The sequence below is a fragment of the Salarias fasciatus genome (genome assembly GCF_902148845.1).
Source record: "Salarias fasciatus chromosome 7 unlocalized genomic scaffold, fSalaFa1.1 super_scaffold_4, whole genome shotgun sequence".
Classification (NCBI taxonomy): Eukaryota; Metazoa; Chordata; class Actinopteri; order Blenniiformes; family Blenniidae; genus Salarias; species Salarias fasciatus.
This window is the reverse complement of record NW_021941229.1, coordinates 11,435,085-11,451,319: the sequence shown is the minus strand read 5'-3', so window position 1 is coordinate 11,451,319 and position 16,235 is coordinate 11,435,085. Positions and strand designations below refer to the sequence as shown.

General features: G+C 40.6%; 1 protein-coding gene and 1 long non-coding RNA gene across 2 annotated transcripts; one reads left to right on the top strand and one right to left on the bottom strand.

Moving 5' to 3' along the window:
• Positions 1 to 1,710: 1,710 nt before the first annotated feature.
• Positions 1,711 to 7,403, top strand: LOC115382685 (uncharacterized). Its single transcript, XR_003930589.1, has 4 exons — positions 1,711 to 1,902; positions 3,562 to 3,864; positions 4,778 to 4,847; positions 5,464 to 7,403. It is a non-coding gene; the product is annotated as an uncharacterized LOC115382685 (long non-coding RNA).
• Positions 7,404 to 11,048: 3,645 nt separating this feature from the next.
• Positions 11,049 to 12,064, bottom strand: LOC115382683 (claudin-23-like). Its single transcript, XM_030084515.1, has one exon. The coding sequence runs from the start codon at positions 11,997 to 11,999 to the stop codon at positions 11,169 to 11,171; it is 831 nt and encodes a 276-aa protein (XP_029940375.1). The 5' UTR covers positions 12,000 to 12,064; the 3' UTR covers positions 11,049 to 11,168.
• Between the last annotated feature and the right edge of the window lie 4,171 nt (positions 12,065 to 16,235).

The window sequence follows — 16,235 nt, the reverse complement described above, 5'->3', positions numbered from 1 at the left end:
GTCATAGTATGAGTTAAACTTTAATCAGCAATCTCTGCCTTCTTTTTAGAGCAATTGTGTTCAAATATTTTCATAATAAAGTTGGACTCCAGGTTTAGAGGCCTTTCTGTGTGGAGTTGGCATGTTCTCCGCGTGTGTCTGTGTGTTTGTGTGTGTTTCCTCCCACCTCCTCACACACAATCCAAATACATGTGAGGTTAAGGTGATCCAAAACCACCCCTAGGTGAGTGTGTGGTTGGTTGTTTGTCTGTGATGGTCTGGTCGGACGAGGACTGCACTGATCAGAGAACAAGCCCAGAGATCCAGGATGACCCTGGATGAACTGCAGAGATCCAGGCCTAAGGTGGAGGAAACTGTCCATGGGTCAACTCTTAGTTGTCACCGCCCAAATCAAAAAATTAAAGAATTTTAAAAAATTGTTTTGTGCTGAAGTTTAGTATTTAAAAGGGTAAGAATAGGTCAAAATATAGTATTACAGCAAATCCTGTGGAAAAGTAGTGAAACGTGGGAAACATACACAGACAAAATGGGAATATATGTCAGAAACGGATTAGACCAAATGGGAGTAGACGAAATGGGAAGTTACCGTCTGGTGACTGCTCCAGGCTGCATCCTGCTCTCACCTGGGATTGGCTCCCGGCAAGCCAGGATGAAGTGGAATAGAAAGATTGATTGATGGGAATTCTTACGCTCTATACCAGACTGTCGCCTGTCTATTCCCACCCCCACCCTGTCGTAATAAACCAGACGACATCCACAGTGTGAGTCACGGTTACCTCATCCTTACATTTTTCCAAACCTTCCTCATTCTGCTCTTCCTTGACCTTGTTCCATACAGGCCTTCAGCTTTTTTTTTCCTTTCTCAGATATTTTGATTTGTCTATTTTCTTGTCATCAAAAAGAATTAAAAATGTTAATAATCAAAGAATTTGGAAGTTATATTGTGATCTAATGAAGAATAACAGGTGCAGATGTTTGAAGTATTCTCAGATGATTTTGAAACACTTGAATCTGTTTCTTGGATCATATTCACAACACAGCATGTGACGTTTTGCAATAACCACAAGGTAATGCCTGTGATTTGTGTTGACTAATTGGTGATGTGTCAATGATGACATTGGTAATAAACCCCAATATAACACATTAGAAGTCGTATTTTTTTTTTACACCTCCATCGTCAGCTGTGAAAAGTTTGCATGCAACTGTGTTTCTTTTTTTCCTGGCTCCCTCACCAGGTCTCTGTCAACAGCTGTATAAATGGCTTCAAGCAGACATGTCCGAGTTGTCGGGGCTTGCCAGCAGGGTGATGTTTTAACATGCTTCCTCCTCCTCCTTCCATCCCCCTCCATTCTGGTAAACACATCTGTGTAGTTGTGCCTTAACAGCACCTTAAACAGTCCAGTATGGACCATTTATTAAGGGACATGTACCACTACATTTTATTAATCTCTATTCCATATTTGCAATACACTCGGTCACTTTATAGGATGCTGTTCAAAACAATGTATTTTTTCCCTTAGGGATGTGAGAGCGCTGGGTTTTATGAGCCAGAGTGAGTCAATGGGAATTAAGCTCCCACTTAGTTTACAGTCTGATGAAACGTAAAGTTGCTTCACCTAGTTTTGAGGGCATGACAACAGGAGATAGAGCAGAGGTGGGAGGAGGGGATATTATGAGTGTGTTTCGAGAGAAAAAAGGCTAGGCAGGTATTCACAGGTCTCGGCTTTCTTCCTCTTCCCACCTTTCTTTTGTTTGCAGCTTCCCTCACTGAAAGAGGAACTTTAGGTTCAGGACCTCGAGAAAACACACACACACCCGGACACTCCGGACAGCCTGTGAGGAATCATTTCAAGAGTTCATCTTATGTTTTAGGACACAGCAGCTGCATCATTCTTTGCTTCTGTGAGTACATGTGGTTTTGTTGGTGTGTTTGTCTTCCGATATGTTGCGGTGCTGTTTCAGCGTTTGGCTGCCTGAAGCCAGTTTGGAACACTATCTTCTTATATTGGTGGGAAACCAAGACGCTCTGATAACCACATCTGGGATACCAGTTCAGTTCTTGTAGTTGGTCTTTCAACTAATCTACATGGACTTTTCCACACAGTTGTGGGTATTGTGGGTATTAACCGACCATCAAATAAGTGTTTTAATTTGTCTCGAAGCGCTCAAAATGATCAATGATGTGTTCCTGCTTTCATTTAAAAGCTGACATGCCTACCTGGGATGTTTTCTTTCCAATATCACAAGACAAGGTGATCTGTAATGGAATTTATGAGCTGATGGTGTTATCCCAGACATGGGTGGAGCCAGTAACTCATCAATTTTTCACATATCTCGTGGTCGTTGTGATGGGGAAAAAGTTTGAGCTGTCAGAAATGGTGTTAATCTTATCTCTTTGGTGAAAACATGTCTAAAATATGGAGAAAAAAATGCAAAACAGGCAAATGTGGAGAGCTTCCTGGTGTCAGGCTGCTGAGCTCATTTGTATATGATAATGTAAAAGTGAAATACCGTTGAGGATGGGCATACGTTGTCTGATAAGCACCTTAGTATGTGAGCCAGTAGCACTCTGTAACTTAGTTTGTTTGTTGTTGTATGGAAAATAACTTATTTGAGGTTTTAATTTTTAGGTTTTAGGAAAGATTATTACAGAGCTTTGACAAATACAATCTTGGTCTTTGTCCAGCAGCACCTGCTTTTCTTTTATTGGTTAAGAATTCCTGATTTTCTCACATCAGTTGCACCACATTTGGTTGTACTTTGCAAGACAACACTGAGTAAACAAATATGACAAATAGTCCTAATTGCATGTGACAAATTTGTTGATTCTTGTAACTGCTACACTGAAGACACAAAACACTCCTGAGTGCACACTCTGGGTATTTTTCATATTTTCTCACATTTTTGTATCTCCAGCTCAGTGAGATATGAGGTCAATTTTTTGAATGAGACGATTTTAGGTCGAAACACTCTTTTCGTTTGGGACATTGCTCTGAGACATTACAGCAGCAATTTCATGCACTGCACAACACGATAGATGGAATAAACCAAAATTTATTTGGAAAGATATGAAGGACAGTCAATAAAAATGATTAACAATACTGCTCCAACAAAAAGCTGGCCCGTGGGCGAAAGATCTCAATTACCTTTAATGTCAAGACGCCTCCCTTCAGTTAATATCCACTCCGGCTGGATTAACAAGCCTGACTGAAGGGATCATGTGGAAACCTGAGTTTGGGTGTGAGACCCTGAGCCGAGTCTCAGTTACTGGAGACATTTCACAGGAAGGTCTCAGTCCAGTTGTCCTCAGCTACAACTGATGATGTAACGTTTCGTAGAAGATACGCTGTTTGGAAGCAGAAATCCAGTTTATAGTTAAAGGAGTGCTGTTTGACTTAAGAGAGGGCTGACTTGAAGCTCCAGCCTCAGGACATCCTTTTCAGCGCTTTGTGCCGTCTCTCTGTTGTGTTTCAGGGTGTGTCCTTCCCACTCGTCTGTCTCTGCCCTCTCCTGCTCTCCTTCTGCTCATTCCTTCCCTCACTGTGTGCTCTCCCTTCCCAGTATTCCCTCGCCCATCATGAGCACACCTTCCCCCGTTCTCCTACCGAAAGGCTTCGACTACAGGTCGCCTACCTGTGGAGTGTATCAATGCAACAGCCATGGGACCTGTGCGCCCCCCCCGGACGACAGCGTCGACCTGGTGTGCAACTGCAACCTGGGATACGCGGGCCAGTTCTGCGAGGACACGGTCAACGGGGCCCTGAGCGCACCTCTGACCCTGAGTGTGATCGTCGTGATCGTGGGGCTGCTGATCCTGGCTTTCATCGTTGCAAAGTTGAGACAGAGACAGAAGAAGGAGCAAAGGTACGGAGATACGACCAGGTTCTGTCACGGCTTCTTCAAGATGTTGCTGAGTTGTGACACTGATTGCTTGCCGGTACCATAATCAGAGTAGCCCTGAGGAAGAGCAGGGGTGAGTTGGGAAAAACTGGGACTATTAATTTTCCTGCATCAGTCAAGTTTTAATTGGAAAGAATTGTGATACAATTTGCAATTCTTGAACACAGTGGCCTATTTTTAATTAAATAAACATAAAATCAGTAAATTAAATGTCCACCATGAACCAACTCTTTCATTGGATAACAATTGTTAGCTTCACGACAGTCCAGCCTTGTAGAGGTTTGCCCACATGCACTAATGCAATGCATTAAACAAAAAAATACAAAAAATGATTCTTTTAGTGTTCGAAAGTTTAATTTAATTCAAACTTTCTCATTTCCTTTATGCTTGCCAGTCAGGGCCAACCAAAGTAAGTGACCAGTCTCGTTTCCACTAATTTCCACTCGTTAGTGTAATGTGGGACTGAACAGTACTGAAGTAGGGGGAGTGAAAAATAATGTTTAGTTCACAATCTGCCTTTTAGTAAATTGGTTTCCCTTCAAGTGATCTGAGTATTTCTTAGCACTGCAATGAGGTGGATACTTCATTAAGGAGTTAAAATCCATTCTGCTGAAGTGCCTTTTGCAGGTTTGGCCCACTAATTTTGACTATATCAGGTAAATTGTTCTCCCCGGAGAGACAAAAAGAGAAATGCAGCATGTTACAAATGGAGAGTTATTGGGTTTTGGTGGCTTTTTTTTCTTTTTACTTTAGAATGTTTTTCTGAAGTGAACCATGGACAATATATGCATTGCTCAGACCATCTGGTTTGCACAACCTCATCAGTACTAATAGAGTAATTCACCACAGATGTTGCTTTTTTTGTTGTTTTGTACAGGAGACGTGTGGCAACCAAACAGGGCTACAACATTGCTGTATAATGTGGATAAATATAGCTGATATATAAGGTAAGCAAGTGACAGAAGTAATCCCACAATCCATTTCAGAATTGCCTGTGAAACCAATTTTACTGAATATTGTGAGATAAATTACCAATTGAAATTGAAGTTCTGCTACTATAGTCAAAGGTGAATCATCTAACAATCAAAATGCGACATGGTACCTTTAAAGAGACTTTTTGTTTTACCATAAGTATTATTTTTTTGTCAGTATTGAATAGATTGTGTGGATAATGGCTGTAAAGCTATAGTAATGCACTGCTGGAAAACTGTGTAAATATTTAAAAGCAGTCACCTGTGCAACACAAATACTAAAGTTTGCATGGTCCCCGCCATTGCACTTGACTGTTGCTGCCGTTGGTTCTGTTCATCCATTTATTGCATCAATACACACCTGCATGGCAGTGCATACCCACCCAAGCACATCATTCACTTAACACCACCAAGGATCTCCTATATCTCTGTAAACTATTCCTGTAATTGATCAACTTTCCATGTATCAATGTATCATACCTGTGAAGTTTGAGGCTGGATGTTTAATATTTGATATGGAATGTTCTCAAACACTTCTTCTGCAGAGATATATGAATCATTCATTTCTCCCCCACCCCACTCTGTTTTCCAGGTGAACTGTGTGGACAGACAGCGACACTATTTAGCTTCCAGCTGCGTCCCTCTGCGGAGCTCACAGCCATGACTCTTGCAAAATGCTGGAAGAGATCAACATTTCTGTCTTGCTGACTGACTTTTTGTGTCTGATCTTACTGGCGGTGCCTAACTCGATTACTGACCTGACAAACTGAAGTAACTTGGGCAACTGGTTTGATTAGATCCGTGCGATACTACAAAACTCTGATTTAAAAAAAAAAAAAACCTGTTTCCTAAAAACATTGCCTTCATATCTCTTCAGCGATCCCAGGTAGCAGATGAGCGTCTTAGATATTCACAGATGTTAGTTTTACCTGAAGAAAACAGCAGATAAATCAACCACATGTTGACTTCATACACGTATATAATTTAAAAACTTTATGTGCATTTGTGCAAAAGTCTCCATCACCTGCTTCGTGGTGTTTTTTGACTGAGCTTGTCCCTCTCCTTTACATCAGTTTTCAGTGCCTTAATGGAATGATTGCATTGTCTATGTTGAATTCATAGCTGGGATGTCAGGATTTGTCTGTACATGTGTCCAGGTCTGCTTCCTGAATCACATTACCTGCATGCAAACTTTTGTTTCCATGGATGGGCGGATTGTGTTTTCTCACTCCAGCTGCAGTTTTCACAATCGTGCTAAAGTTCACCCATTAGTTACTCCCTATGAGGGAGCTGCACCTTTTTCATACCTGCACACTTCGATGTTGGCCTCAATACTGAAGGATGGCTTCCACAGTTCCTGAAACCAAAACATGCACTCTCATAACTTCCGTCCTCTTTTTGTAAATCAATAAGGCTCACACTAACCAGAATTTTTTTTAACTCATTGAATAGATTCAAAAGTGTTTGCACATTTATTGCAATAATACTTGTGTGTTTACCTGCCTCCATCGTCTGTGTTTTACATTTTGTCCTCACTCCCCCTGCAGAAAAGCACCTGGACACCGCTGGCATTGCTTATCTGTTATTTCTGTCTGTTTCAAAACAGCAGGGCTTTTCAGTTTGTTATTACAACCCCTGAGAGTCGTGGAAGCCAATTTCAACACGAGCTTATACAAAACCAGACACGGTAATGCTTTTAGCTCTGCACTCCCAGACTCTTAAGTTTGGAGGCTGATTTTGAACTTCAAAGTTACGCAGTGCTCACCTTCCCTGATTGACTAATCAAGTCACTTTATGTAACACAGACGGCGTTAAGTGTTTTTAGGGGCTTTATTTTTAGTTTTCTTATGCGCTTCTGACTGAACCACCCTGTTCTCTCATGCCTTTTATTCAGACTGCTGGTCGTCGCATTATCAAAACAGATATTATGATTTTGTTTCTATTGTGTCAAAGCTGCTTTCTACAATTATGTCCAGTTAAACAGATGTAGCAGTTTTATAAATGTATGATGTTCGCATGTGCTTTTATGTCTGACAAACGTTTGATCAAATATTGGCTGGGCTGCATATAGTCCAGTTATCTACCTGAATCAGTAAAAGGTTTGCATGATAATCTTTAAGAACTGCCACGTTTTGTCTGATTTTTGTGCAAATATGAGAATAGTAGGAAAATATTCACATTTTATGTACTTACTACATTTGTTTTGAACAATCTGAAATTACTTTATAAGAAAGTGCAATCAGAAATCGTCTTTCCCACTGTGATTCTTTTCAGATTTATTGGATAAGAATGTCTGAGACTGAACAGTTCCTGCAACATTAAGCATGCATGTTTTCACAAAGTAGTTGTCAACGTATGGAGTCATTTCATTGGCAAAAAGGCAGTAAATTCTCACTACTGCTGCTGCACCATTGATTTCTCAAGTATTGTTGCCTTCAGTTCTTCTCTGTACTCTGGCTGAAAATGTGTGACTCCTAGTGGACAAATAGAGAAGTATAGTTTTTGTTATTTGCAAAATGCAAAATTGTCTTTTTTCAAATATTTGCGAACTCTTCTCCCAAACACACCTCTCTTGCAGGGTGTTTAACACATTTCTTTTAAATGAATTGGAATTTGCCCTACAAGTCTATTAAAACCATGACTTTCAGTTGCATGCTTTAAGAGATCTGTGTCACCCAGTCGAAACTAAAACGTGCTTTCGGCATTTTCAAATTCCTGCAGTGACGAAAATGTCCCAGACTACACAATTTAGAAGGCAAGACAAACTGGAACCATTGACCTTTGACTTGCATTTTCTTTATATATGATGTTTGATTTGTTTATTACCATGATTTACTACAATACGTCCGATTTTTTGAACTCTAACATTTGTACTGTTTTGTTTTCTTTCTCTGTAATCAATGTATCTGCCTTCTAAATATGAACTAAATCTCCTCTGTGTCAATGATTTATACATCACAGACCCCCCAAGATAAAATATGTTTGTGAGAAAAGTTGTTACGTTGGGTCCTTAACACTTTGGGTGTGACTTGTCAGGTTGTTGCTGGAAGATATGTTCCCCTCTTGAATTTTACATGAAACGACACAAGTGTAGTTCTTGTTTTGAGTGTTCAGTTGCAGCTGCAGGGAGTTCCTGTTTATTGGCTCTCAGAACAGAGGCCGTCACGCTGTGTTTGAATGTGCTCCCTGTTGAACCTCTCCGGTGACGTGATGGTATCAGCTGTTTGCTAAACTGGAAGTAAAGGCTCATCATGAGCGACTTCGTCATCCCAGAAGGAATGTATCTGATCCGGCCAGCAGCGGTTTGAACGCTTGCTTTACAGGAAAGGCTAAGTGAAATAATACCTAAGGAAACTTCCGTGTTGTACTTATGTTTGGTAAATGATTGAAGATGAACTCCACTGATTACATGCATAATAATAACACAATAATCAATAAAGATGCCTCACATCATCACGTCTCGTCTACAAAATACAGTTAAAATATACAAAATTGGACACAAACTAGCTTTTTACTGTAGTTTTCAACTTAAAATCCTCTCCAATTTGCGAAAACATTACAGAAAAACCAGATGCTGAAAGCAACTTTCAAAGGACCTTTGCAGTGAAAGCATCTTCCCACCACAGGATTAAATTTAGCAGCGGTTTCAAACTCTGTTTAGTTCGTTGTTACATAAAACCCAGAATTGTTGTTTTTCTTAGTGTTGTAAAGTAAACAAGATATTCTGGAAAAGTTCCCATTTAGAAAGACTCAAACATACTCCTGAAAAAAACCCCTGAAATTTCTTGAGAAAAATTAGTGCCGTCTGAAATCTCATTGTCCAGTTATTTATTCTAAGCTCACTGTATTTTGGTGAAATACTCTCCCTTTGTTGGCACCACAAATATTCATTACGCTTTCCCTAAATCCCCCCAACATAAATATCACAAATACTGTTTCACTAACCAGGAAGATAGTTTTACTGCCATCTGGGTGTCAGTGTTGTATGTTCACCTCGGAGGACGAATAACAGTTTCCTTAAAGTGCAGTTAATGCCTCCTTTTTCTTTTTTTTGTTTTCCAGTTGTCTTCAAGCAGACCAGGTTTTGGTCAGCTGACCTTATGTTTGACACTCCTGTCATGGGAAGTGCTTGATTATGGCTTACTGTGATAAGGTCACAAGTTTAACTGGTGTTAGATGAGGTTATATTTGTGCCTTCACTGTTTTATCTGACAGTATACTGACAGAATATTAACATTTTTTTTCCTTTTCAAAAAATCTTTCAAACAAATAAGGTGTTCAAAAACAAAATATAGTTGATAACTAGCTAAGACTAATTGAGTAAATTTAAGAGTTTAATTAAATAAGTACAATTTCAAATTGCAGTCCAATCATTGTTGCCAAAGTTACAAGGACAGCAGACAGATGGGTTATTTATTCTTAGAAATAGTTGACAAGTTGTGAAAATACTTGAGATATGCTATTTTTGGCCGTTTCACTTTGCAGTGAAACCACCAAATAAAAAAAAAAAAAGAGTTGTTTTTTTGCCTTTATTTTTATGACAAGCTGTTTTTTGGCCTAGTAGTGAACACAGGAACCTGATATTCTGTTGAGTCATTTCAGAGACATGACAGTTCTCTTTGGAGCGTGAAGCTGAAACTACAATGCTATGAATGAAGAAGTTGTTTGTTCTTCTGCTCAAATAAAATGCATTCTGTGTATTACCGCACCCTTAATATTTCAAATATTTTTGCTCAGTGTATTTTTAGTTCTTAGATAGGTGGAGTGATTATAGAAGTCAAACATTCTAGAAGCGCTGCATTCACCCAAAGTTAGCTGGATCAGCTCCAAGCACCACATGACCTTATTGTAAGGTATTTTAAGTTCTCTTGCTGAATATATTGGCTGAATGTTGCTGTGACTATCCACTACATTTATATATATATATATGTTTTTATCTTTATTTTAGGGACCAATTCATCTGCAATACACCTGCTAGGAACTGCAGAGACTCAAATGTTGTTAACAGTGACACCTTGTCTGGGATGTTTAGCCCGTTTGAGCAGGAGTGACAATGTTGCTGGACAAGATGCAGAAAGAAAGCCGCCTCTCAGACCGGTTCAGCTGCATTGTCTGTATACTTACGAGGTGAGGACAGCCAGCCGAGTGTGTGAAAACCCTGAAAGCGTTGTTAAAACTAGCCAGGCCTGTGTGTTTGAATGGAGTCTATAATGACTTTTGTTTTGGAGCTGTCTGACTGTGGCAGTGCAGAAGACCATCACAGTTTAAAGTTACCACTTTAACCCTGGATTCATGATGCTGTATTCATATTGTATTAGTTATTCTGCCACTGAAGTCTCCACTTGTTTTTATGCTTTCCTTTTTGATGAATTATTACAAACATCTAATCTTGCTTGAATTACCACCAGAACCAAAGAAATTTCCTGTCTGGCCTCAGAGGGTTTTATTGCACACAGCCTCCTGCAGGCCAGTCTGATGGCATTTCATTTGCTTAAATACAAAAACAGAGAAGGTAAAAATTAAGAACAGCAATTCAGGCTCATGTTTTTGTTTGCATTAGGAAACTGAACATTTAATAAACAGCACTTTTCCATATCTCACAGCAGTGAGTACAATGTTGATCGCTTCTTATCAAGACTGGCCATGTTTACAACGTGCATCAGACAGTATTTACATAAAAATAGAAAAAATAAACAAAGTTAAGGGGGGCAGCCAGTTCGCACACATGTAGGCTTATTCAAGGATGAGGAATATTTACAACTTGAGTCAAGCATCATTTAAAGATTGGACAATACAACCACCTTCACATCACTTTCCTTCGGCTTAATAAATAGCAGAGGTTTAATTCTCCATGATTCAGCATTGCAGTAATAAAGCCAGCTCCTTCCATTGTTCCACACTGCAACATTCATTTCTACCTTACTGTAATTGTACTGCTTAAAGTGAATAACTGATCCATTAATGTTGTTCATCAGAACCAAGCATCTGCAGCCATGTAACACAGCTTCAGGTCGCTGTGACTGTCCAAATGCAATCCTGTAATACTCAAAGAGGCATTTAGAGTGATTCTGCTTCACTTCGCGTCTTTACAATAAACTGATAGAATTTCATTTGATCTCATATTCTGTTACAGCCACAAAATTCCTCTATATCACCCATCATGGAGTGGATGGGGACTTTGAAGGTACTTTGAAGTCTTTCTATGTTTTTACTACAATACGTGCCACCTTCGGTCCCTTTATGCATTTTTTTTTTTTTTATTATATATATATTTTAAATAAAAAGCATTGCTGCTTCTCATAGATCTGCATCGTAGGGTCTCCCGTTGAAGCTGTTGTTGGAGGGGGCTCCGGGGCTCTTGGCCCGGGGGAAGGACACATCATCGTCCAGGGACTCGCGGCCGTACGGGACGCTGCTGGCGGCGCTCCGGGCCCGGCTCAGGGTCGGCACGTCCACCGTTCTGGACTGAGGACGATTCTGGCGGCCGTTGCGGTTCGTCACCTCCTCCACGGGTTTCTCGCCCCGGTTCTTACCCCCGCAGCAGCGGCAGATCCCGATGAACATCACGAAGCCCCCCAGGACCTCGAAGATCCCGCCGATGTAGCCCAGGACGATGCAGTAGCCCACGCGGATCTCCGCGCCCGTGGTCACGGTGGTCACGTTGGTGAGGATGTGGGTGTACCAGGAGATGGGGATGATGGTCATGACCCCCGAGAGGAAGATCAACAGACCCCCGAGGCCGGCCACGGTCCAGTTGGGTCGGTCCTTCCAGCAGCGGACCCCGGGGATGGCCACCGCTATCCCGATGAGGGTCACGACCAGGGAGGCGACCATCAGCCCCTGCGACACCGGGATGATCTCCTCCTGGAAGTACTCGGGGTCTTCCTGCTGGCACGTCTGCGACGTGGAGGTGTCGGTGGTCGTGCAGATGTCAAAGATGCCCTGCTGGATGATCTCGTTTTCGGGTCTCTGGGGGATGTTGTGGAGGGTCCTCCAGTTCGGGGCCACGGTGGCGGTCAGGTCCAGGATCCAGCCGCACGGAGCCAGGACCATCCCGAAGATCAGGATGCCCGGGGTGCGCATGGAGGTGCGGATCCATTCCCGCGTCGTGCGCCGCCCGAGTGGCATGCTGTGTTGTTGATGCTGTTGGTGTGTGTGAGTGTGTTTACAGTCCCAGAAGTGGATGTGCTGTGACAGCTGCAGGAGTGGATCTTCTTATAAAACAAGTCTGGCTGAAACCTGGGAAGGGGGCGGGGCTTTGGCTCACCTGGCGGCTCTGCACAGAGGACAGGTGTGGCGCCTTTTCATCCTCAAACGCTGCTCGACAATCGGGCAGAGTTTCGATGAGCCTCATTGTCATGCAGGTATAATATATTGAACTAAACTGAGTGCAAAAAGATTTTTTTTAAGTCTCAACTCTCTTTAGCTGTTTCTTACAAAAGAACCAAAACACTCTGAAGGCATCAGGTTTTAGAGGTCACTCTGATAAATGCAGAGGAAATTTTCATTACAATTAAATTTAATGGAGCTTCACCCACTTTGATTGATGGCAACACCAAAGGTTATTTCTGTTTGCAGCTTTTTGTTGCCCAACAAATAATTGCAGGGTTGACTGTGACAGGAAGAAACAATCTGTGAAGAGGAAAAAAACTGAGGACTGACTTATTTCTTTACAAGAGGTCCACAAAATAATACATCAAAGAAGAAAACCTGTGTGCACTAAAAATGTTAAGTTTTCCTATGGACAGGGATGGAGGTAATAAACCACAGATACATATGTTTTGTGTACTCCTTTAAAATGTAATTTAGTTTACACTTAAGTAAAATTCTCAACATTATCGGCTTTAAAACTCATAAGTTTCTAGTGAATACATTTGCAGCTCAGCAACAACTTGGAGATTAGATATTTTATACATTTATGCTTCTTATCGGAAATACTATTTGGAACTAAAACTACATGTTTTTTAAGAAAAAAAATAGTGATTTGACTTGTAGACAAATTTAGTCTAATTCAAGCAATGTAACTATAGTTTAAAATTTAATTGAGGCCATTTTAACAAAACATGTTTACTTTAATCCCAGTTTTAAAAGTATTAGATTTTAAAGTTGCATTTGAAGGTTCAAAACATCTTGTTTATTTGTTTAGCACTTCCTTTTCCACCCCTGCCTGAGGTGAAAAGAGCACTGAAAATGTTTACCGAAGCAGACCTAAACTTATTTTTATGGTGTCAGCTTTGCCCTCGCAACATATACTTTTTTTAAAATGGCAGTTATATATAAGTGTGAGTGTTTCTGTGGAAGTGTTTCCTTCAAAAGGCAAATTCATCTTGAAGGTTTGTGGATAGCTCTAAACATTTTGCAACCTGTGATAGCGTCAGTTGTCTGCAGGGTCATCAGGAGTGCCTGTAGTTAGCAGACAAAACCAGTTTTCAGAACTTGATGACAAATTTCACATTTGAATTGCTTTTCAAGATTTGTGTGTTTGTGAAACATGACAGATATTGTTCAGGGTTTTGCGCCGTTGCACCTTCATGGTAAGAATGTCGTTCACTTCACAACATGTCTTACTTGTAAAACTTGTGAGTGACGAATAAACCTCTTGAATTGAATGTAGTCCTACAGGAACCTACTGAGCACAGCCCAAATACCTTTCTGCTTCAGTGTCTTCGTCTTTCTCTGCGACCTTTGTGCATACTTTCTATCTGCAGATCTGTGTTTTCTTACAGCGTTTTTCTTCATTTCCTTTTCTAGTTTTATATTCGTCCTGATCTCTGCAGGATTCCTCCTCAAGTTGAGCTGATTTTTCCAAAGAAAATAGATTATTCATAACTGCTAATAAAGTGTCCTCAGAGGGGAGCTTGTCTTGGCGCTCATTAATGATGCTCTTAAACCCTCGAACATGAGCAGCTCTGATGAAAGCAGACTGAAGCGAGAGTGTGACTGTCAGACGGCCATCAGCTGTATCGATCCCACAGGAAAGTGAATTACTTTTTTAGGTACTGCTCAGCACAAGAAAAGCTGAAATTACACCCTGAGAACGTGTTCTTATTTTCTCATGATAACCCATCACCAATATCCCATCAGATTTTAACCCCAGACTAACAGCTTTGTGATTGACTGACATTTGATTTTCAGTGAGGATCAATACAGAGAACTGCATTTCTCTGGTGGCAGTTCAGATACTGATGCTTTGTTGTTCGCTGGAGTCTGAAGCCACGTAGAATAGTTAGTGCCCTAAGCATTATCAGGTAATCAATGCGATTATTCCTTCTTGAGAATGAAAAATATACAGAAAAATAAAGATATTCCCCTTACAAATTCAAGGTAATGTTCTAAAAGACGAGGGAATGGTTTAGGTTTTGTTTTGAAACACGCTTGTGTCCTTTCAAACGTGAAGATCTGTTAAAAGAGGAATGACAGGTATGTCAGCCCTGACACCACAGTGCTCTGTTTCTTTCACACAAGCTGAACCGCCGTGGCAGCTGTCACGTGTGAGCACCTTTCAGACCATCACTCATCCGGTAGCTAATCCAGAATATTAAACAACGCAAAACAGCACAAGAACCATTACTGCCTCCAGGTCCATTGTGTATGTAAAGCCACAAAAAAAGACAAAAAAAAAAAAACCCATAATATGTCAGAGGGAGTTTGCATGATCAGTTACATCTTTTGTGGGCAAATGTGTGAATAATCAAAGATGGTGGCAGAAAGAAATCTTGCGTCCTGTGATTGAAACACAATTTGCCAGATCACTGGTCCCTCAAATGACTTTGTGTAAACCTCTGTTTACATTTTCCAATCATCATTTTTTTTTTTTAAAGAAATTTAACATAAAAAAAAAAAAAAAACATTTTTAAAAAACTATTTGTAACCCGCCCATTCAAATGGCCTATAGGTGACAGCACATTTTCTCACTTTGGTGTTATTTAGGTAGTTCTGTTAGCTCACACTCATCAAAAGTCTCACATATGCATAGTTTTTTAACTCTTTAATTTAATAATCTCCTGTCCATCCATCCATCTTTTACGTCTTTATCTCAATTAAGATTGCAGTGTTCTGCAGCCTCTCCTAGCTGACAATGGGTGAAGGCAGGTTACACCCTGCACCAGTCGTCAGACCAGAGAAACACGCGACACACATTCACACACATTCACACCCACAGGCAATTTGAAGACACCAAGACAAACTGTTTTTGGGCTGAGACAGGACTTCAACCAAGGACGTTCTTACTGAGACACAAGAGTGCTAATCACCACCCCACAGCTACCTCTAGGGCAAACCTGGGGATGTTTCTCTTAACATGCTCTGATAATTCTGATCATGTTTTCATGCTTCCTTCATTGCATTGCACTTCAGGGGTGCCAAACGTATGGCCCGTCGGCTAAAACCGGCCCTCGAGAATGTTCAGTCTGGCTGTGAATGAAGTACAGTGTAAGAATTTTGAAAGACAGATACAACTGCTGTGCTTAATTTGTCCACTGCATGAGCTATAACACAACATTGAGACTTGAAAATAAAGGACCGATGCTGAACTTTGTGCAAGCAACCTTATTGCTGGTGAAGCTGCATTCTCATGAAAGCACTAGCAGATAAGATTTCAGAATAAGAAGTCTGGTCCATCTATGGTTTTTTTTTGGGAAAAAACAGAGTTGATTGCATGTTAACATTTTTTCTGTCATATGTTCTTAGCACAAAAAATCTGAGAAAAATTTTTGGAAGAAGTGTCAGAGGTTCTTGCAGAAGCTGTTGCAGAAGCCATTCCTCTCGTAGAAGTAATTGCAGAAGCTCATCAGTTATTTGTATGGGTTATTGTCAAAGCTACGGTCATTTCGAGATCAAAACTGAGCTATGTAAGACTCCTGCACTTTAATGAGTTTGACACCCTTGATCAGCTCATTCTTGGCTTTATATGCAAATGCCAAAGTCGTGCTATCACAATGTTTTTGCAATCTAAATTTAGAGTTACATTCGTCATGGAATTGCTTTGGAGTCGTGACAGCAAGTTATGACTGCAGTGTTACGTTAGCAGATGTAATTTGCCGCAATTAAAAGCAAGCCACCGATGGAGTGTGATGAATGTCATATGTTCGGCCATTTGTGTTATATCTGATAATAAAGTTTTGTTTTATTTTAAAATCAACATTTTCTCAAAATTTAAAAGTTTTGACTCAAAAAATTAGCTCTTACACATGTTCATCTTTATCTATTCTTCAGTTCAGATGTCAAGCATTTCATGTGCAGACCAGGGCTCAACACACTGAGCAGCACCCGACAGCTTGCAAAGCTGTCTTGCAGAACGTCTGCTACTATCTGGTGGCCAATTATTGCAACTACTCTAATATTCCTTCAGTAAAACTGTCCGCC